This window comes from Balaenoptera acutorostrata, chromosome 2 (assembly GCF_949987535.1).
Source record: "Balaenoptera acutorostrata chromosome 2, mBalAcu1.1, whole genome shotgun sequence".
In the NCBI taxonomy this organism is placed as follows: Eukaryota; Metazoa; Chordata; class Mammalia; order Artiodactyla; family Balaenopteridae; genus Balaenoptera; species Balaenoptera acutorostrata.
In genome coordinates, this window is record NC_080065.1 from 133,358,192 (window position 1) to 133,375,962 (window position 17,771).

Consider the following 17,771-nt stretch of genomic DNA (forward strand, 5'->3'; position numbering starts at 1 on the left):
CACCACTTATAGCCAAGGAAATACAGGATGAATTGGGGAATGGGATAACCCAGATGAGTCTCTGCGGACCACGATAACACTGGCTAAATTCAGCTCAGTCAAGTGCTCATCTCTCAGAGGGCTTGGAAAGGCTATGCTCCCAGAACAGGGAAGAAGCCCCAAACAAAATTTAAAACTAGGGAATAGAAAATACAATAAAGCTCTCAAACTATGCAAACCTTTGGCCTTCAGATCAATAGCAATCAAGGTCCAGAAGGAACTCTCTTGGCATGGCAGGCCTCTGCCAACAACCGTGATATTTCTAGGATGTATGATGTGTCCACTGGACTCAGCCTGGTCCAGGGAGGACAGAAGGATAAGCAGAAACCAAGGGCATTTTGTAGGAAGAAGTGAATGGACAGATGCAGGCAGATTCACAACACAGACAGTGACAGACTTACAGAGCACGTTCAGAGCTAGATAGGAACTGGTCTATTGCAGAAGAGCAGGAGGAAGCTGGAGACAGAGGAACAGCCACTTTTAGTTGAAACAGAAAACAGCCACAGATGAGGAAGAGCCAAGCAGAAGTTGGGAAAGAAGAAAAGAAAGAAAACATAGAGGTTAGTGGACTGGTGATCCTAGCCCGAGCAAGCATTCTACTAGGCTCAGAGTGCCTTTAGGGGAGGACAAGGAGGGGAGCATACTTATTGCACAACATGGTTATGCCACACTGTACCTCTGGAAAGCACTTTTATAGCCAGAATCTCATTTGAGTCACACAAACACTTGGGAGGTTTACGGTGCAGGTTACTACCTTAATTTACCAAGTCATAAAACAGGCACAGAGAGGAAAGTTATTTGTCCAAGGGCACCCAATAGTTCGCATCTAAGGCAGAACAAAAGCCAAGTGTTCTGAATTACCTTTCATGGTATCATGGCCAAGATATGTACAGAAAGCCACCCTCTTTCCTTCCCCTTCCTCTTCCTCATCATTAGCCAGGCCCCATCCTTACATGAATCATCCCATATAATATTCCCATATACAATATCCCCATATATAATATTCTGCCAACCTTGTGAGGTAGGTACTATTAACCCTCATTTCCTAATGTGGAACCTGAGGCTTAGTAAATGCAGTGTGACCAAAATAATCTAGTTAGTAAGAGGGAAAACCGTGACTCAACCTCAAGGCCCTCTGACTCAGAAGCACACACCTTTAAACTGAGCATCGTGACCTCAGAGCCTCCCTTCTAAAGGCTAGAGCAACCTATTCCCCACCCCCATCCTCCCTAGCCCCCAGATTCTGGACCAGGCAAGCAACGAAGCTCTTCTCGAGCTCTGGGTCCCATTCCAAGAAGGAAAAGCCACGCATGGCTTCCTCATATTTCCCAGAGATATTGTATTAGGAAACCCCATCCAAATATCCTCTCCATACCTTCAGGGCCCCAGGTTCTAAAAGGCTCTCCCTACTCTGCCCACTTCTTCCCTCATCAAAACATCAAATTCTACTTCAGATGAGGCAAGAGACCAGACAGAAAACCAGGAACCTGGAGTTAGAATTCTTAAGGGCAATCTGATTAAAATAATTCACCATAAAGATTAAAAAGCACAGACCATACCCTCTTTGCCCTTCTTCCCTCTTCTTTAGCTAACCTCCGATGATATGTCCGTGCTGAGGGATCTTTGAGAATGTAGTTGGGTTTGGCCACTTCCTCCTTACAGCCACCTCTGGCCATCTCAATGTTATTCCCTTTCCCTCTTTTAAACAAACATAGCACTTTCTGCTTCTATAATTTATTTGACGATATAAACTGCCTGTGACAGCCCTTACTGTGGCTTGTTAAATACAACTGTATATGCATTTAAGTAGCATGTTTCCAGATAAATTACAAGCCTCTTGTGGGAAGGAACCATAACTTATTCATCTAGCACAGTTATTATTTTATTGACCATTAGCCAAGCAATGGTGGTTGAGAGTCAAATGTCCAAAATTCTAATCTCAGCTCCCATTACTTAGAAGCCTCCCAATCTTGGACCTCCCTATGCCTCAGTTTCCTCCTCTGACATAGAGATAAAAGCAGTACCTCCCTCAGCCAGTTATGGTGAGGCATGATCGTATGTGCTCATTATGCCTGGCACGGTGCTCATGAAATATTAGCCAGTACTGCGCTAGTCAAACATTAAGTTAACTACATGATTACATAGTGATATGGACCCACAACTTTTTCTTCCTTCAACTGGTTCTCTCTAGCCCTTCATTAGCCTGATGACATGCCTTAATATCCTTCACGAATAAGACTCTCTAAACACTCATCCAAACACTATGTGTATTCTATGAAAAGTTTCAATTTCAATAACTCATATGCTGGCATGAAAATTTAAGAAAGAAACTCAGAAACTTTCAGTGGGCTATAAATAATCACAGATTTAAATATCTGGGTGTCTGTTTGCATGATATGCTTTCCTGGAAATCAGACAATCGGTACCTGGCCACTCAAACACTAGGAGCCGTGATGCATTCTAATGCAAGAGGAGCTGAGACCACTCCTTGGCTCTGGGTCTTCCACAGTTCAGTGGTTTCCAGAATCTGTGCGGGGGCTGGGATTACACGTAGGATAATACAAACTATTACAAATAACTAATACTTGGCACATATATGTTAGACCTTCATAATAATTAAAAATTTAACTACTCTTACATATTTATATATTTCCTTTTAAATGCAGGTAACAACATTTGTTTTTCTTGGATATAACCCTTAACGAGTTTAACGAGCGAACTTTTGGGAGTGCAACATGTAGGTAAGTTATAGACATGTCTGAAATAGTGAGCAATTCTGGGGGGAAAAAAAGCCTTTCCTTATGAAAATCTCAGAAGATATAAGTCTTACAAACACTTTTTTTTTGCACTGCAATACACTTAAACATGGGGGATGAGATTAAAGTTACATATTGAAGAAACAAGATGAAATTTACAATATTACTATAAAATAAAAATTCAGATTTTCATAAATTTTATAATTTGTATTAAAGACCTCACAGTCTGTCCCCTGTCTGTGTCAACCCTGCTGAATAGTTTTCCTGTGACCTCTGGCTGTTTGAATTTTTACTGGCTGGAGTGATCATGTAAGACCTCGCCCAGTTGGAATCTATGTTTTTATATACAGAGATTGTTCCTTACATTTGTACTGCAGACCACGATCTTACAAAGCCTTTGACAATCATCATTTTACTTTTTACTTACCACAAACCCAGGAGGTTGGTGTTGTGAAAGTTTGAATGGAAAGAAGTCACACATCCTTTCCCCTGCCCAGACAATGTAGAAGACCATGCTAACTGATCAGTCTTACCTTTCCTAAATTCAAACACAGTCCAGGCAGAGTCTTGGCCTGGCAGCTTGGGACACAGCTGAGGTAGGTCACAGACCCAGGAAACAGCACTGTGCAGGCTGACTTGGCTGTTGTTTGGATGGGGATGTGACAGGCTAGGGATTGGTTGGTGGTTAGCCAACTGCCTGGCAGCAGGTGTTAGGAAAACTCAAAGCCAGAGAAACAAGGCTTGGTGGCAGATAGAGGGAAGAGGTCAGGCAGAGAGGTGGGATCCTAGTTAATAGCTCAGAGTGCTTCAAACACCTGGACAGCTCCTGCCACCTGCTTTGACTAAGAACCCTGGCTTTCCTGATTAGGTCAACCCCTGTTACTCCTGGAGGAAGTCTTTGCTACTAGAAAGGGTCTTATCCACAAATACTGAGTTAATACCTTAAAATCATTTGCCATAGGCTCAGAAGAGAAGCATACATCTGGCCCAAGGTAGGGACCCACAGCGGTGTCCTCCCTGGGCAGGGAGGTCATATCATCCTCTTCCTCAGTCTGAGGGCTCTATGTCTCCTGGACAACAGTTGAGGACCAAGTCTCAGAGCTGTTTCTAAGCAAAGCTTAATGTCATAACCAAAGGCAGCTTCCCCTAGCATGGCAAATCCCTATCTACAAAGTGTTCTTCCATTTATTCTGCCTTATACATCAGGGGCAATGATGAAACTTCTTAAGGGTAATTTTCATTATTTTTGCAGCAACAATATCGGGAAACACAACTTTACATACTGCCCAACAACAGCGTCTATTTGAATCTACTACCTTAAAAAAAATCTGACCTAAAGTTGTTCTAAGCTGAAGCTGATTGGAAATGACTGGGACTCCTTCCATGAGCTAACTTTGAAATATCACCTATTTTTATAGTCATTAACCCACTCTAAGGTTGTACCACTATGATCTTAACAACTTGGTTTAACATCACTCTTGGTGCTCACTTTGTTCAAATGTGCTTTAGCCTTTGGCCAAAACCAAATAAAATACAGCTCTGATCTGACCACATCAGCTCTGCTGTCAAAAATGTCCTGGCTCCTTACCTCACACTTCCCTACTCCAGGGACCTCTGGCTTGTCCCTAGTGGCAGGCTAAGGTCTAGCACATTCTGAAGCCACCTCTGCCCTGGATAGGAACTATTAGAAGGGATCTGGCTGCTGTTGATGAATTTCACTCTCTGCAGCATTCACAATGAGGTCCTGCAGGGGCATTGTGTTTGTTTGGTCAGGGCTTTTTCCATTAGGCTTGGTCATCAGCAGTTGGCTGGTTACAAATGCAGTCCTAAGATCGAATGGCTGGAATCCAATTATCCCAGCTTCCTGTCTGTAGAGCCCTGCCAGGGAAGAACACAGTCGTGTTTGCCTGCCTTGTCAGGCTCCCAGGACTCAAAGTATATCATTTGGAGAAAACTTAACAAACAACAGATCCCCAGATGTTTTGATGGAGCAGCAACATGGTGTGGAAAGAGGATGCACTGGTCCAGAACGCAGAATCTAACACTATTCCATATTCTGCCTCTTCCTGGCTCAGTGTCTACCTCTTCACTTCTCTGAGCTTCTGTTTCTCATTTATTAGTGGGAGATCATAACACCAACCACTGGGCTATTGGGAGCTTTTTAATGAGATGATGTATGTGAAAGAGCTTTGAAAACTATAATGATTATGGTGACGATGATAATAATAACAAGGTTAACTGACATTTACTGAGTGCCTATCATGAGAAATGCACCCTAGTGGGTGTTTAATAGACACCATCTCATTTAATACCCACAAACATCTTTTGAAAAATTGGTGATGATGGTAATAATGATATTAATAACAATAGCTAACATTTCTTAAGTGTTTACTATATACCAGCCTCCAGCGTCAGCATTTTATGCATGTTAACATAAGTAATCATTACATCATGTGAAATAGGTACTATTATCATCTCTAATTGACATATGAGAAAAATTGGATACAGCAGTTGGGTAATCTGCTCAAGATCAAGCTGGTGGTAAGAGGTCACAAGGATTCAAACATAGGCATTCTGGTTCTAGAACAGAAGTTGGCAAACTTTTTCTATAAAAGGCTAGATGTAAGAATTTTAGATTTGGGGGCCACATGCCATTTCTGTTGCATATTCTTCTTTTTTGTTTTTTTTTGGGGGAGGCTGGTTTAGTTCTCGTTGTTGTTGATTTTTTAAACCCCTTTACAAATGTAAAAACCATTCTTATCTCAAGGGTTACACAGAAATAGGCTGACAGCTGAACGTGGCCTACCATAGTTTAATGACCCTTGCTCTAGACATAATTTCAATTTTACAGATAAGGAAACTAACGCTCAAGTACTTAAGTAATTGAAATCAGGATTTTAATCCAGTTTTGTCTGCTTCCAGAAAGTGTGTCAACCCATACTCTATTGCTTTCATGTATGCTGTTAAAATGTAAGATATTACCACTGAATTAGGGACGCTATACTCATCCCAGTCAATTTCCAAAGAGAATAGGTTTTTCTTATTTGAACAGACTTGGGGACAAGATAACAGCTGAGATTTAGCAGACCCAGTGCCTAGTACAGTGCCTGATGCATAGTAGGCATGTCATATATCTGTATTGAGTGAAAGAATTCTGATTTCTGATTAGATTCAGTGATTAACCAAGATCTCAGCCATTTGCTCAAACTCTCAAGACCTTGTGTTTGAGTCTGTAAATGAAGGCAATGACATAGTCCTTTATCTAGTTCATAGGGAATCTGTAACAATTTATGAGATAATTTCCATAGAACTATTTGGAGAAAAGATATTACATAAAGAAATATGATCTCCACAATGAATTGTTCTATTGACAGCAATGGCACTTGGAGACTCTATTTATGACTTTGAAATAAATATATCACTAGCCAGAAACAGTACAATAGGGACAAGTCTGTGACTTCATCAAGTTAATATTGTTGTATCCACCAATACAATCTCATAATAAAGCAGGGATTTTTATTTTAACCTTGGGTTTTTACTTCAGGGAATAAGTGAACTTCTTGGAAATGTATTCAAAATTCTGTCCAGATTTCTAGGGGGAAGGTCATAGATTTTATCAGACTCTCAAAGAGTTTTATTATACCCTAAATGTTAGAACTACAATAAAATTGCTGCAGTGTAGTCTGCACCTGATGAGGAAAAGGGAAAGATAAAACTTGCCAGTGTGTAGTGATCAGTGCTAGGTTTTCCAGATACCTCTGTCAGTATGATGCTTTGTTATACTCACAAGATACCCACTTAGGATCCTAAAGCAGCTCACCAGTTCCCCACTGGCACAGGAGTCTGGGTCTACAATCCAACCAGAAGATTAATCACCTGTCTAAGCTGGGTGCAGTGACAAACACTCAGGGTAACCAGCAGGGTAAAAGCAGCTACAAAATGGAGCAACAGGGTCTTTTCCAGTTTTATCTTTACCCCCAAGATCAGGTCCACAGAGACTGTCATAACAAGGCTTTTTTTTTTTTTTTTTTTTTCATTACTAGCACCTAGCACAATGCCTGGCACATAGTGGGTGTTTAATAAAAATTTATCTGAATGAAGATTAGGATAATAATGATATTGATAAAAATTATTCCTTACATTCCTGGTATGCTTAATAAGATTGTGTCATTCCATTATCTCTTAAGATACTATCTCAAGTATACAGTCTACATGGACTCATTTGTCTTTGTCAATTAGAGGGTGCTTTTTACTTTGTACTGTTTATTGTTGGTGATGGTTTTATGCTGAGATAGCTAGTTTGGATGCTTCTCTTTTGTTTGTGAGCCTGAGAGCATCCTTCCTTGGAGATTATGGTTGTTGCCCCAGGGAATTAGGTTCTGTGGGCCTAGACCAGGGTGGGCTGGATTAGGCTTCACAGACAAGGCAGTCCATGAACTAGGCCTTGGCTTTTAATGGCAAGTGGTGGGAGAGAAGCACAGCGGGCTGCTGCTGCAGAGCAGGGAGAAATCACATATGGACCTAACAGCTGGAAAAGGAAGTGGTGCTTGGCTCATTTTTACTCATTCCACTCTGAGTTGGGCATTGTGTCATGGGTGTGGACAATATATGGATGAGCAAATGGGACCCACTTTAAGTTTTTGAGTAGAGCTGTTGAATATGGAAAATTTTCAGCGTATAGAACGTTTTAGGGGGGTGTTATTTAGTTTTTCTTTCTGTTAGTTGTTTTGTGTATATGTGTGATTTTAAAACTAGATTAACCCATACAGATGTAAAAGCAAAAGAATTAGAAGATAAAGGTAGTTATCTAGTGTAAGGTGATGGGGAACAAGCTCTAAGAGGCGGCAGTGAAACTGGGAGAAAAGACTAGATTTAAGTCTTTTCAAAGGAAGAGAATTTGGAGACTAAATTTAAGCATAAAAGGTAAAGAAATCAGAGATGACTTCCCACCTGGAATACTAGAATAATAATAATAATACTTCGCATTTGTTGCCCAGTCCTATACATTTTAGAATACTGTGTCTTTTTTTTTTCTTTTTTTCTTTTTTGTTACTGCGTCTTAATTAACCTCACTGGACTTACCACTTTTTGCCTGGCTTTCTGGTTTTTGTGACTATATCTTTTCCTGACTACTACTAATGTGGAAGCCATCAAAGGCCAAAGAAAAAAATTTGATTTATTTCTCTCTTCTCTAGCAGCACAAAAACCTTTGTCAAGTGAATAAATAAAGTTTGGTATCTGTGAGGGGGGCTAGGGCATTTGTTTCATGAGAAATTTGAGACCCAGAGGGGAAGTGACTTTCCAGAAGTCACCCAGTTGGTGAAGGATGCAAGGCGGAATCAGAATCCATGCTTTTTTTTTCCCATTATACAGGCTATCACAAGTGAAACCATCAGTTGCAAAGGAAGGTTTAAATAGCAAATAAATGCCAGAAAATTAGAAAATAAATAGAGACTGCTCTCCACTGAGAGGGCTACTATTAGATGAGACAGAATTCTGGAATGACTTTGGCTTTTACTTTTATAAGCTCAATGTTTCCGGAAGGCTCTGCATTAAGGAGAGGAGATGCAGTAATAAGGGTAACCCTGATAAAACCACTCTTTCCTGGTTCCTTCCACTGACTCACATCGCCTTGACCAACTGCCCACTCTCTGGCTGGCTGGTACAAGAGGTCCACCAGAAATGGTGCCTTGGCTCAGTCAGCCAGGGGCTTTTCACTTGAAATTCTGAATCCCTGGCTTCCCTTCCCTTTCACAAAGCCTTAGGAATGGATGACTCACAGTCTCCTCCAAGGCAAGTTCCTGAGGATGATAAAGAGAGATGGCTATAAGGCTTTGGAGAAAGAATGTGGGGTGGGAGGGAGGGTCTGTGTTCTAGCCAAGAATTTCATCATTAAGCAGTGGCATATGGGCCCCCATTTGGACTCTGTTGACAAGAAGACCATATCCTAATGATTATCATGCTAATTCAGGAGACCAAGGCTGGAATAAAATGACGTAACCCCCCAATGGCATTCAATACTGAGAAAGACTCAATTGAAATTAAATTATCTGATCTCAACCAAGTTTTTTAAAAGCACAGATAATGTCTGACCTTTCATCCAAGGCTCCAGAACAATTTAAAGGACTATCCATTCAGGCTACCAGGATACTCACACATATTATAAAATGTCTTCTAATTTTGGAGGGAGTGTCTCTTCAAAGTTTGATGACATTGTTCTGTCTCCTACCTTCTACACAGGCAGAAAAAAAAGAGTATGAACTCTCAGGATAGGCAAATCTAGGCTTGTATCCTGGCTTTGCTCATAATTACTTGTGTAACCTGGGTTAGAAACTTAGTCACCTTAAGCCTCATTTTACTTATCCATAACATGGGGGTTATTATATAAAATACCAATTATCTGCCTGGTGGTGCTGTAATTGCTATCATATGCAAAATTTTATTTAAATTATATAACCTCATAAGTTAGGTAGCATTAACACCTCTATTTTACTCACGAAGAAACTGAGGCTCAGAGAAGTTAATTAACTTGCCCAAAGAAGCACAGCTGGCAACTTAGGAAGCTAGGATTCAATACAATCAATACTTTTTTTGAGAATTAGATGTTATATGTCAAGTGTCAAAGTAGTATTGACATAACTTAGGTGCTCAATAAAGTTGTGTCCCTTTACCATCTTAGAAGGGAAAGTGTTACTATTGCTTAGAAAATTCATGAATTGGAGAAAATAAAGAGACATTTTAGGCGTTCTGTAACAAGACACTGAATCAACTGAACTCCATTTCCTGCCCACTCTCATCATGTAAATCTTCTCTGACTCTGTAACCAAATACTTTATCATTTCCAGCTTCTCCTGAGTAGTGTTAATATCCTGCCCCTTTCTGGATCAGACAACTGACATAGAAATAACCACTGCCTGCCACCTTCACCACTTCCCCACCTCTGGTTTCTCAACACCCTTTCCGTATGTCTCTACATGCAGCTTTGAATTTCAAATGTCATGGAATCCAGAGTAATAATAGTAACAGCTACACTTCAGTGAGTGTGTATGCCAGGGACTATGCTCCACTGTTTATAAGCTTTAATCCACTGACTCTTCACAACAACACTCTACAGGATGGGCTATCGTTATCCCTATGCTAAGAAGAAACTGAGGCTCAGATGTCACGAACTTTTCCAAAGTTACACACAATTAGTAACTGGAAAAGCCTGAATCTAAACCCATGTTTATCTAATGACAAAGTCCAAGCTCTTAACCACAAAAAGCTTCTCAGTTTATAGATGCAAAACTTAAGCCAGAGAGGGGCAGGGACATGTGCAGAGTCATACAGCAAGTTAGGATGCTGGGCAGAAAGGACGCATTTCCTGACATCGCTTGAGCATGCTCTATCATACCCTAGCCTGAGCAACTCCACTGTTGTCCATTCCACATCCATGGCCTGGACCATCACCCATCATTCACTCCATGCTCTGTGCTGTGTCCATAAATACCATTACTGGTGAAATGGTAGCCAATGTTCTCTAGGATTATACAACATCAACTAACTCACACTTTACTACCACATTCTATAAATATAAAACTTTAAGCTTAAGTTCTTTTTCAATAGACAGACATGAATCAAAAAAGGGGGAAAAAAACTTGCCATAAATCACGGAAATAATGGTACTTTAAAACTCCAATTCTTTGCTACTTGCAAGAAATATGATAAACATCTTGATTTTATTCAGAACTGTCACAGAAAGATTTTCTTCTTATCAGAAGGCTGCAGCTTTTGAATTGGACGGAGTGTTAAACAGCAGAGCAGCAGTGAGATTTGAAGGCTGAAAGAGCTAAGCAGGATGGCGCAGTGCAGATGCTATAAACAAAAACTCCAAACTCTCCCAAATAAGTAAATTCAGTGAATTTACTGGATAGCTTCATTGTATAAAAACCTGTGTTGGGCGCAAGAAAAAGGGGAAAAAAAGATGATCGGTAAGAATTGGCTCCTGTTCCCAAGGAGCTCAAAATCCAGGATCCAGGAGGGAAGTTCAGAATAGGCATCATTAATGAACCACACCGAAAAGCTTATGAAAATGTCATAGCAGAAAACAAAGTACTTTGGGGACTGGAATAGATAAAAAAAACCTTCACTCTGTCTTGGAGGGTGGAAAAGACTTCAAGTAGAAGGTGGCATTTGAAATAGACCACGTAAGAGATGCTGGGAGACGTACGCCCAAAGGAAAGGACAGAAGGACCAATAAACTGAAAGTGAAAACGCAAAGAGCAAGTGAGGGGAACACGGAGCAGACTGCCTGCTTTGGAGGGATAAAGAGAGATAACCGGAGGCGAAACTCTAAGTAGCAGACTTAGAAAACTATGGACAGCCCAGATCTGGTTGGCAATAAGGAGTCCTTGGAGGTTCTGATCCAGGAAATGTCATGCTCAAAGTTGTCTTTTACAGCCTAACTCCCCAGTCCAGATGAAGATAGCTGTAGAAGGATGGAGATAAAAAAGTGCATGAGGAAAATCTACTGATTATATAACCAGATTGAATTTCCTCTAATTTCTGATGAAATGAATAGTTTTATAGGAAATCACTTTCTGACTAGTCAAGAATTGGTTTTTACTCCCAATTAGGTGCTATTGGAATTAGCATATGTAAAATCAATGAAGAATCACTGTATAAATGCATCTTCATTTGTTTACAGATAGCCAACACTCCACAGAGAAAGAAGGGAAGCAAAAGGAAAAAGACAAGAAGAGAATTCATCTGTTTCAAGGATGGTTCTTGGTGCTAAAAGGAACAGGCCTCAGGTGGATCAAGTCCCCTCAGCCTTTCTGGGGAGAAAGGCTGGACTTGGCAGGGCTTGGGTTCCATTTCCCTATTTCTGGCTCCAAGTAATCTCTGTTCTTGGGGAAATTCCAGGTTAACTTCCATGTGATGGGAAAATGACACTTACCTTGCAGGGTTTCATTTAAAATGCTTCCCACCAAGCCTGGCTCACAGTAAGGAACTGATGAATGGTAATTAAAGCTACCACATTATTGTCAGTTTTTATGTACTTCTCTGATCCCATCTCCTACCACTTTCCCCACATTCACTGAGTGCCATGCACACATGCCAAGCTCATTTCTGCCTCATATTCTTTGCATCTGCTGTTCTCTTTGCCTGACATAATATTCCCCCCAGATTAACACATGACTGACTCTTCGTCAACATTCTTGTCCCCCGTCACAGGGGCTGACCTCCTTGAAGCTTTTCTAACTGCCCCAAATAACGTCCACACCCCTGCCTCATCTCAATTTTTTTTGTTCTTTATAGCACTTGTGTGTATCTAAACTTGTCTAATTCATATATATATGTCTCCTTGTTTATTTTCTGGCTCCCAATGAGGGAGCAGAGATCTTATCAGTTTATTTATTAACGGACCTCTGGCAACAGGCCTTGGCACATAGTAGGTGTTTAAAAAATATGTTTCTCTGAACATTGACAGAATTAAAGTATGTAGCACACAGAAATCACCTAGCACATGGTGAGTACTAAATCAATGTTCATTCCTCCCCCTTGCATGGGTCCAGAGAATGGCTGCTCCAAAGTGAAGAAAGACAATTTGGAAGGAAAACAAAAAAGGGTATAGTCGTCCAAGGCTAGGCTAGTCGAGTTTCTGAGGTCTGGTTCTCTGCCTTGACACAGTAGATACTTCACAGGAGGTGAAGGCTCAGGTTGTCATTCTAGATGGATGTTTCAGGAGATGAGGCATTTTCTGTATGCAGGAAGAGGTTCTGCAAATAAGTGGACAGGTGTGATTCTGAGGAAAGTCATCAGGAGAAATAGCTCACAGGAGTCTTATGAGTGCTTTAGAATAATTAAGAAGGAGGGAAAGCCAAGCACCATCACAGACTTTCAGTGGAGAGTGCCTGGTCCAGCTGCCTAGGGTTTTTGGATGGCTTATAATGAGTAGAGATGAGGGACCCAGATCTACCTGTTCCCCATCCTACTTTGACCTATTGCAATGGAGTTCCAGGTAAATTTGTGTATGAAGAACGTATTTTGATTTGAAACCTGATTCTTGTCCACTCTCTGCATTTCATATGTGAGATGATGGTGGCCCCAAGGACTGAACAGAAGAACTGGGGTGAGTACCCTGCCCCTGACTGCTGATGTTGGTCTTTCCATTGCCCCAAACTCAGAAGAGTTGGGACCTGGATTTCATTGACATGTACTCTAGGCCTAAAATCCCAGGAGCTCCATGGCAAGGGAGCTGGACTCTAGAATCCTGGGTTGTTCATGACACCAAAAAAAGGAGGCACATGCTTAATAACCTCAATTCAAGACCTCTGAATATAGAGTACAACTGTCAAGCTGACTTGAATGGCTCCTATGGCATATGCCCTGAGTGTGGCTGGGTTGAATCCTACCCCATCACCTGCTCTTGGGATGACCCATGTAAGAGAGATCTGTCCTAGCACTTGAGGCTGACAAAGGTGGCAGACAGACAGACAGGTAGAATTACATTATCTAGGAGTCCTGGACTTCTGTCTTTACCTTGAGGAGAACCTGATACTGGAGACGAAAAATTCTCCAGCTTCGAACGCCTGAAGCTTCTGAGGGATGAGTTGGGCTACAGAGATTACAGAGAAGCTGCACAGAACTGAGGCACGGAATTGACTTTGGCATTTTATTGTGTACTCAAAATTCCCTTAATAGTTTTAAGACTTTAGATTTCCCTCCATATATAATTTCTTAAACATGTACAGAATGCACAAATATAAACATGTGTAATTTATTAACGTTTATCAATAAATAGAGAGACTTTATCAATGAAAAAAACAAGTCTTTGTGGGCTCCTGTTTTTCCTAGAACACATTCTGGGGAACTGCATCAAAAAGTGGATTATTGTAAAGCCAAGGGTGCTTTCCATAGAAACAAATTAGAATCAGGGATCCTAGTACTTCAAAGCTTTAGCTTCAAATAAATCAGAAGCATAACTAACAATTTCATAAAAACAAAAATACAACCATCATTAAAACTTGTAAGCCTTTGAGTTATATAATTAAGTTCCATGTTCTGTATAATGGGCACACATGTACTTTATATGTTGATTACACAAAGGGACTCAGTTTGCTAGAAACTGTATGAGTGGCCCCACTTGTAATTCTGCTTTATTAAAAATGTAAACAAAATTAAGGTGTTAGCTAAATAATACTAAACGATAATTAACAATAATTTACATAGACTATCAGATTAGGAAAAAATCTCAAAATTATCTGGTTCAGTATCTTAGTAGACTCTTTATGTAACATTCTTGTTAGCTGGTCATTCATGATCTGATTTATGTTGGAGGGTTCTTTTCACAGGGGATTCTATAGAGAGAGAGAGAGAGAGAGAATTTACAGGGTGGGGATAATTTCAATGACCCAAGTCTTTTTCCTCTAAATAAATGTTTTCATGGCAAAAAGGCATTTGAATTTATTCCATGTGACTTTGAAGTTACATGAAAAATTAGACTCATTCTCACCAAAGTTAGTCTGTAGTCCCCATCTCTCTCCATCCACCTCTTTACTTTGAGAACAACAAAATCCCCTCAATTAAGAGTGTTTGTGATGTATAAATTTGCAATGTTTGTGTGTTTTGGGTAACCTAGAATAACTAAATGCAGAGGGGTGAATTTGGAAGAATGGACCCCAAAAAGATGATCACTTGGTATTGTTTTTCAATACAGAAAGCTCACTCTCTAAATTGGTCCACCTCTTGGTGAAGAAATTCTTAGTCCTTGAGCGCCCAGGAGCATCCAAAGTAACCCAAAGTCATAATAAACAGAATGTCATTTTATGATTTACAGAACATCTTCACAAAAATTATCTTATTTTTCTCCACAGCAACTTCATGAAGTAGGCAGGAGAGATTGTTTCTGAGGCCAGAGAGGTCCAGTTATTAGTTCAGGGTCACACAGTAAGTCAGCAATTGATTTAGTGCCTGTGCTGCTTCTCTGCTGCGCCCATCCTTACTGTGTGCTCACAGAGGTTGTGAACAGCGTGTGCAGCAGCCAGACAAATAGTGTGAGTCTCACTGCCAGGTTCAGGGCCTTGGGGCTCAATACCTTGCTGCTCCCTCCTTTGTATTAGAGAAGGATCATCCTCAAAAAGGTGGTTGCCTCCTGTGCCCCAATCTCATTAATGGCAGAGGAACAGTGACTTAAAAAAGCACAGGGGATTGGTCCATCCAGAGTCAATGTGCAAGTAAGGACTTAAATAAACTTTCTTCATATATGACGAGAACAGGTCCCCAGATGAATCTGCTCCACGGATCAGTGAGAGCCCCAGCCTACACCAGGAGCATTTCAGTGGGGCGCAGTCTTTCTCAGCAGCATTTGGGAGTCCCGAGTCACATTTCTCATTAGAGGCTTTTCCCCTTCCCTAAGGAATGACTTTATCCACAACAAAATTGTAAGCCTTTGCAGGGCACATAATTTTTTTTTTTCTTTTTTTTCTTGTATTTGGGTGGTTTGGGGCAATCTTCTCTTCCTCATTCCAAGTCTCTTTCCAGTCTGGTGCAATTCCAGAACTAAAGTAAACGTCAATGGAAATGACACCTGACTTCTTAAGCAGCAGGAACAAGGACAGTATGATGAAGTCCTGAGATGCTATCAAATCACAGCCAAGACCAAAGTTGAAACCTCACACGGCTCTGGGATGTGGCGGCGTTTACCTCCCTGGGACCTTCACTCTGGGGCAGGTGGTAAGAGCCATGAACTTAGCTTTGAATGAAAGACATCCAGGTTTATCTGAAGGGCAAAGCTGGCAAGGTCAAGGGTCTAGAAGGCCCAAATGAGGTGGCTAGTTCCTCTGAAACAAAGTCAAAAGGCAGGCAGGCCACACCTTTCTGAGGTAGCTGATGGCTATAGCAGCATCCTGTTGTCACAGAAACAGAACGGAATCTTAGAGATCCCCTGGTCCAAACTTCAGTTGACAGATGCAGAAAGTGAGGTCCAGGGATGGAAGGGCATAGGTCACGATCTCCCACATGTTAGGAGTGGAGCCAGGGCTGGAATTCGGGTCCTCTGACTTGAAGTCAAGCACTGTTTTCCACCGCAAGCGCTGCTTGGTTCTGCCTCCTCCACCTGGGGAAACTGCAGTGAGTGACACGTCTCGGCAGTGTGCGCCTCCAATTGTTTTCTCCTTTGGGAGCAGCAAGGCCAGATTCAAGGGTTATAAATTGGTACCATGGGCTTTGCTACAAGCTCGTGGGAAAGATTCCAAAGTCTTTCAATAAACACTATGATGCCGCCATCCCTGCCCAAGGCGCTTTAGGAGAGGATTTGTTCCAGGAAAGCGAGCATTTCAGAGCAGGAGGGCCTGAGGCCATGGCACTGGCAGGGAGCTGTCTGTCTTCAGCTTCCCTCCGAGGTTGCTGCAGAGACTGTTTTCCTCTGAAGGATCTTTGCCCTGTTTCTTCCATGGTGAGTAAATGGAGCATGTCCTGAAGAGAAGGACTGACATGGACATAAGGCAAAGCAAGTGGAAGTCTGTGACTGATATGGGGGGCTGGCCAGGAGGATGCACATTTGGACCCACATTCCGGGAGGAAAGTGTATTAGTGTCTGGCACAGAGCAGGACAGAGATGAGCTGGTGAGTAGTTTGAACATGGCTGTGACAGACACAAACAAGCAAGAGATGCGTGCTTTTGGAACACAACTCTGACCAAGGCAGGTGCAGGCAGGATGTGTTTTGACAGTGCATGTGAGCAGGCACAGCAAAGAAGGAATATTTGCGGACACCTATGACTGAGATAGGACACAGTGAGTGATTGTGTTTGAAACATGAGCGAGACAAACCAGGCACAGTAAGGGGATATACTGGGGACAACAGAGACTATGAGGCCAGGGTGACTATGAAGCCGGGAAGTGGGAGTGCTAGGAAATAAAAAGATCCCTTCAAGGGGGATCTCTGGAGGAGAACCCCCAGTGAACAAGGGAGCCCTCCTGTCCCCTGCCACATGCTGGAATCCTGGAGGAAAAGCCCGATGGGCATGGGGTGCCTGCACCAATGGATGGAATGCTGGGTGAAGAGAATACCGGGTGCAGTCAGGCACGAGCAGCAGCTTAGGACCTGGCCCTCTCTTGGAGGGATGGCTGTCTTCAGGGTCACTGCCCCAGGGGCCTAAGTGTCACTGGGCTGAGCAGCCACCAAAGGAGAAGTTGTTGGGGGGTAGGACTGACTCTCCCATTGGCCACCACACTCCACTGCATCCCTAGAGAGGGGAAAAGATCACAGAACCTCAGAGTTGGAACGGACAGATAGGCTGGTGAAAGAGCCCACCCACTGCAGGAAAGCCCCTTGTGCCATGCAGATGGGTAGTTGTTTAGCTCCTGCTCAGGAATCTCCACTGACCGGCCAGGCCATATTATTTTTGAGCAACTTTAGCTATTGGCAAGAGCTTATTAATGTTCTGCCAAAATCAGCCTTCCTACAGCTTCTACCCTGTGGAACTACTATGCCCTCCAGGCCCACTCAGAATTCTTCCCTCTACTAATTATATCCTCCAAGTTCTCTCTTCTCCAGGCTACACATTTCCATTTTCTTTAATAGTTCATTATATATTATGGTTTCCAGATTATTGCCCATAATGGGCACTGTCCTCTAAACACAGTCCTTATTATAATTATCTCTCTTGAAATACAGTACCAGGAAAGAGCCCAAATTTACACAGTGAGCCTGATTTATGTCACGTACTTTTCATCATCAATTTAGTTCACGTCTATGAATGCAGTCAACATTAAGTTCATTTCTGACAATGGTAATATGCTATTGGCTTATATGTTAAGCTCATTGCCAACTTTTATCTTTTTGATACAAACAGCTGTCAATTCTTGTGGTTCTTTATTACATTGGGGCAGTTTATTTTATTTATTTATTTTTTATTTATTCACTCATTCATTCATTTAGCCAAAATATAGGACATTTGTCTCAGTTTAATTTCATTTTATTGATTTGGTA

At 41.7% G+C, this 17,771-nt stretch overlaps 1 protein-coding gene across 2 annotated transcripts in view; it reads right to left on the bottom strand.

The window, feature by feature from the left end:
• Positions 1-13,636: 13,636 nt before the first annotated feature.
• HTR4 (5-hydroxytryptamine receptor 4) overlaps positions 13,637-17,771 on the bottom strand; it is a 307,370-nt gene continuing 303,235 nt past the window's right edge. For both annotated transcript variants that reach the window (XM_057538279.1, XM_057538275.1), the window contains one exon: positions 13,637-17,025. In XM_057538279.1, coding sequence (XP_057394262.1) covers positions 16,935-17,025 — 91 coding nt within the window. In that variant the 3' untranslated portion in view covers positions 13,637-16,934. The remainder of the gene's footprint in view (positions 17,026-17,771) is intronic.